This window comes from Berghia stephanieae, chromosome 13 (assembly GCF_034508935.2).
Source record: "Berghia stephanieae isolate SIO BIC M18660-M18661 chromosome 13, UCSD_Bste_1.3, whole genome shotgun sequence".
Lineage (NCBI taxonomy): Eukaryota > Metazoa > Mollusca > Gastropoda > Nudibranchia > Aeolidiidae > Berghia > Berghia stephanieae.
This window is the reverse complement of record NC_088372.1, coordinates 38,431,201-38,436,818: the sequence shown is the minus strand read 5'-3', so window position 1 is coordinate 38,436,818 and position 5,618 is coordinate 38,431,201. Positions and strand designations below refer to the sequence as shown.

The following is a 5,618-nucleotide window of genomic DNA, read 5'->3' as shown; positions in this document are numbered from 1 at the left end:
TCCTTCATCTACAATCCAGGTTTTCCAAACCCCGCAGCGCCACAGATTCCGAATCGTCCTTGCAGGTGACCTTAGTTGACCTCAATGACATCACCGTGAAGTGCGTGACCCCGTACCGGTTGCCAAGGATATCGCCGCCATGTGACACGCCGACCACCAATCTGGAGGAGGAGGAGGAGAACAAAGTGTTTGGGAGGCACGGATATGAGGAGGTGGTCAGGTCAGATTCTTTCTAGTTATGTCATTTTGATACATCGATATTTCAAATCAAAGAATTTTTTCTAAAATGTAAAAGTGAAACAAGAAGTCTCAGGTTTAAGAGTTTGTTGTAAGTCTGACGGTCATTATAATCCATTAATATTTGAAATGATTTTTTTTCTTACTAAATTATAATATATAATAATGAAGTGCCAGGTTTGAAACTTTTAGAAAGTGGAGTGGAATCTTAATTAATCGATATCTTTATGTAATCTAAATTGATCGATGTCTAAATTAACCGATATTTGAAATAAAAATACCCCCCCCCCCTCCCCCATCACTGCTTAATCCAAATAATCCAGGAGGCAATCAACAACTTTGATTATTTTGTATCGATGATTCATGATTCACGTTTAAGTAAAACATTAAAGGCCGCCAAATGAAACGTACTAACACACAACATTGTGTGCCACGTTAAACGTTTAGTCTTCTTCTTCTTCTTCTTCTTCTTCTTCTTCTTCTTCTTCTTCTTTCTTCTTCTTCTTCTTCTTCTTCTTCTTCTTCTTCTACTTCTTCGTTTCCACTTTCTCCTCCTGGTCTCCTCTTCTTCTCCTCCTTCTCCGCCTTTTCCTTTCTTCTCCTCCTTCTCCTTCTCCATTTCCTCATATCCAAATTTTCCTCCTCAATTTTTTCCCCTCTTCCTTTACCTTCTCCACCGTCCCTCGCCTTCTTCTCCTTCCCTCCCCCACCCTCACATCCTCTTCCTTTAACTCTTTCCTTATCGAACATTTTCAGGATTTTTCCAAATTGTCATAGCTATTTAACACAAGAATTGATTTCTTTACAGTTTAACTCAGAATCAAAAAGAACATTCTAGACTATACATAATTTTGCGGAGAAAATCAAGCTTTACAAAACAGCATCAGGTTGTTATGGCCAAAAAAAAGATTTTTCTCCAAATTTTGTGATTTACATAATAAATCTGAAAAAGAAAGAAATTTCATTGAATCGTAACGAATGTGAGGATTTTCCTGTAGTTGGTATGGAGAGGGTTAAGTAAGAACTTTCACTAACTTTCTATTTCATCATTCTTCCTCCAGAATGCCCGAGCTAGGCCCGTCCATCACCAAAGCCCTCATTAACCCTCACAGCTCCTTGGCCCAGACATATAGACAGGCCGGTCTCAACGTTCCCAGGTTCAAAAACGCCGCAATCACGCCTTCCTTCAGGAACACTCCGTACAACATAGACGGAGAGGAGTGTTCCGTCGATGATGAGTTTGACCACCACAGTATTTTTAAAAGGTTTGTCATTGCGTAAGAGAAAAAAGTATAGTCCTTCAGAGCCATAGTATTAAGTGTTGTTGTTGGCAGCAGCCTCTTATGGTTTTCACACTACTATGTTATGACGATCGACCCAATCAGCAAAGTCTGGTCCGCATTCGTGCACCGTCGCAAACCCGCCGGGTAGAATCGTCACAACACACTGTTCGACTAGATGCTCTGCCGTCTCAGGTTCTTGCTCACAGCGAGTACATGTTGGACAGGTAGAAAGACCCCACCGATGAGGCAGCTCCTCGACCGAAGCCGATTCGCAGCCACCCAGTGTCTCCTTTTACTAGTATTAAAGCCTGGCAACTTCTCACCAAGCTTAGAGGAGGTTACCTCCCCGCCCCCACGAGGGATTCAAACCGACTTCCATCTCGTATGTGCAGCTCTAGACGTAGTCAGGGATTCTGCGTACAAGGGTTGCCGGGACTTATTTCGGCTCGAAACGGGGGCGCCGTCCATTATGCGCATCAGAGGGGTATCCCCATTCTCTCTCTCTTTGATCTTACTGCTGTTGGCTAGGGACCCCTTGTAAAGCGCTTGGAACACTTTAGTGGATATTGCGCTCTAGAAAAGATCGAGTTGTTGTTTGGTTTGTTTTCTATAGCGTGAAACGGACAATAGTAATTGCTTGCTATCCTTTGGATAGGACGCTAGTCTATCGCAAAGTACTTTCCACCAGATCTAACAGGCTCAGCAACCCATTCCCTTCGGGATGAACAGTGGGGAGGTCTGACAGAAAGAGATGACAATATCGTAGATTTTATACATAGTATACGTAGTATAGATTTTAAAGATTCACTCTCTTTATTTCAATGGAGACCTGTCTTGAGTGCCTATGTGGTCTTGTGGCACAACAACTCTCCGTGAGACCTGGGGGTCCAGCGTTCGAGTCCCCCTCCCAGCGGCGCAAAGTTGACTCCTCGGATAAGGTTCTTCACTCACATTCCCTCACCGTTCTCAGGTGTAAAATGAATATCGGGTCGTTAACAGCGTTGTCTCTGTAGGAAAATACTTGCATTATCACTTAACAGGCGTTATGTCACGTCCAATATAATGCTATTTTGAGGGCAGCGTGGCTCAGTGGTACGGTCTTTGCTTCCTACCCGAAAGGTACCGAGTTCAATCACCAGCCGCTGCGTTGTGTGGCCTTGAGCAAGTCACATCGCCCTAGCTCACTTTGCGGCGCTGTTCTGCGGCTGACGCCTGGGTTATTCCAGTCTTCCCTTGGAATAGACCCTAAAGACAAATTTCCCCTTGGGGATGAATAAAGGGAATTTTATTTATTTATTTTATTTTTTTTTAAATTTATTTATTTATTTTCCGGCGATTTGACGCATTGAATTAACCAGTAAACTGGTGTACTTTGGAGAAAAAAAACTCGTATTTACAAATTTGGCCAGAAAACTCGGCCTTTCAAATATCGATCGATTTAAGATGACCCTCATCTTTGTAAAAACTCTCATACCTGGGACTTCGCAAAATCTTTCTTAAAGTCCCATGTTTGAGAGTTGTTGCCAAGGTGAGGGTCATTTAAATCAATCGATATTTGAATGACGAGTTTACTGGCCAAACTTTTAAAACGTGTTTTTTTTTTCCAGAGTTCGGCAGTTTAATGGTTAATTACATAATAATAATAATCATAATAATAATAATAATAATAATAATAATAATAATAATAATAATAATAATAATAATAATAATAATAATAATAATAATAATAATAATAATAATAATAATAATAATAATAATCTTTATTGTCCAAATTAAATAGGCAATAATTGTTATACATGTTTTATATTCTGACGGTATTTTTCACATTCCCATCGTAATCCTGACATCACCATCCACAGTGTTGACCTGACCAACCCCTCGGTGACACCGGTCAGTCGTACCATCTCCCCACCAAGTCCATCAAATCCATCCACTGGGCACTCGGACATGAGAAAAACCCCATGTTTGACCGGACGGTGAGGCTAGACAGTTTTTATCATCATCATCATCATCATCATCATCATCATCATCATCATCATCATCATCATCATCATCATCATCATCATCATTATCATCATCATCATCATCATCATCATCGTCCTCATCATTCAATTCATTTTAATCATTATCGTCATCATAATCACTATCATCATCATGATCATCATCATCGTCGTCGTCGTCGTCGTCATCATCATCATGATCATCGTCGTCGTCGTCTTCATCATCATCATCATCATCATCATCATCATCATCATCATCATCATCATCATCATCATCATCATCATCATCATCATCATCGTCCTCATCATCATCATCATCATCATCATCATCATCATATTTATCATCATCTTATTATTTCTTCAGATTGCTTGGATGAAATAGGAAATTTTAAGTCAGTTTTCCATCTATGCACCAATTTTGACAATTAATTTGTTTATCACATTGTGATTCTGGATAGAATTACTTGACTATCATAATCTACAGCTCAGGCTACAGGATTCATTCTCGATAATTGCTGCCTATCGATGGCCCGTTGATCAAACCTCTGAAGTAGCCTCTTTGCGATATTTCTGAGGTTTGATCAACGGGCCATCGATATGACAGTAAACAACAATACTGTTTTTCTACTAATGAACGAAATGAAAATAACAGCTTCGAAAGAAAAAGAAGAAAAGAACAAAATGCAAAACACGGAATATTTCTGACTCAAAACCCTTGTTCGGCCAATAATAAAAGCAATAATAACATCATAACACCACTTAAATTCCAGACAGAGAGGAGAAAAGTAGTTGGCCCCACCCTGCCTGTATGTTAGTGTGATCTCGACTTGTGAAGAATTACTTTTCTGTCGTCTGTATTTAAGCTTAGTGATGTTTTTATGTTTTATTGGGGGGGGGGGGGGGGGTATATTAATTATTGGCCGAAGAAGTGTTTTGAACCTGAAACGTTCCGTGTTTAGTATTTTGTTCTTTTTCGAGTTTTTCAAACGTTTCTTTTCAACGTTGTTAATTACTTTTTACATTCAACAGCTTCTAATTTCACTTTAATGTAATATTTTACTCAACGTTTCCATTATCTCAACAGGGTCGAAGTCACGCTCAAGGTCCGTTTTCCAGAGAGTTTTACAGTACGATGCATGGCCCCGCCCAATTGGATGAGGATGAAATGGGGGAGGTCAAGGACACAGGTGTTGTAGGCTGGTTGCAGGCGGGGATGGTACATATCAAGTTTAAGGGTCAATGTCGCGGGTATTGTAGGCTGTTTGGAGACGGAGATGAAACATATCAAGGGTGAGGGTCAAAGGTCGAATGTGTTGTAGGCTGTTTGTAGACGTAAATGGAATATACCAGAGTCGAGATCAATGCCATATGTATTGTAGAATGTAGGTGAGGATGGAATATACAAAGAGTTACAGGGAACGAACACATCAAGAGACAGGGTCACGGATGCTAGAAGTGTGGCCTAAACGAATTGTCGTACCGTTATATGGGGTTACTTGGGACACCAGGGGTTACTTGGGCCACGCTTCTTGAAAAAGAGTAGAGCATCCCAAAACTTTTATTTCAAAATCGTATAAGGAATGAAACCATACTAAATATTCTTAGATTATTTTGAAAAAAATGTTTAAGATGTATTATCTTTTTTCAAGACAAATGTCCCAAGTAAGCTGACATTATTTCAGGAAAGTGAGTGGAGCAGGCACTTATGTTGATAAAAACAATAGATGAAGTGAGTAGGAAAGTGCCAGAAGACAATAGAGCATAAAAAGTTTTTCGCGGCGGTGATGGGGTCGCGGGTTCAAACCCCCTTCACCGCCGCGATTTTTTTTTTTATTATCTATTGTCTTCTGGCACTTTCCTACTCTCTTCAGCTCTTGTTGTTAAGCTGATATTATTTATGCCCCAAAGTTCAGAGTCAAAGACTCAGACATAGTAAACTATAGACGGGGACGGAAGCATCAAGGAGTAAAGGATAACATTTCTTTATTGGATAGGTTGTTAACTTTAACCTTAAATAATATGAAATTGAATGTAAGCTTCGATTTTATTACAAGAACAGATCAAATGAACGTTTCGGGTTTTCCCTTTACCAACAAAC

At 39.9% G+C, this 5,618-nt stretch overlaps 1 protein-coding gene across 1 annotated transcript; it reads left to right on the top strand.

Moving 5' to 3' along the window:
* Window positions 1-19: 19 nt before the first annotated feature.
* On the top strand, window positions 20-5,269 carry LOC144958996 (uncharacterized; the record flags this gene model as incomplete). Its single annotated transcript, XM_078891310.1, is given in 4 exon segments — window positions 20-220; window positions 1,299-1,502; window positions 3,380-3,496; window positions 4,605-5,269. Coding segments are annotated over 4 exon segments (634 nt in total), but the record flags the coding sequence as incomplete, so codon positions are not given.
* Window positions 5,270-5,618: the final 349 nt, after the last annotated feature.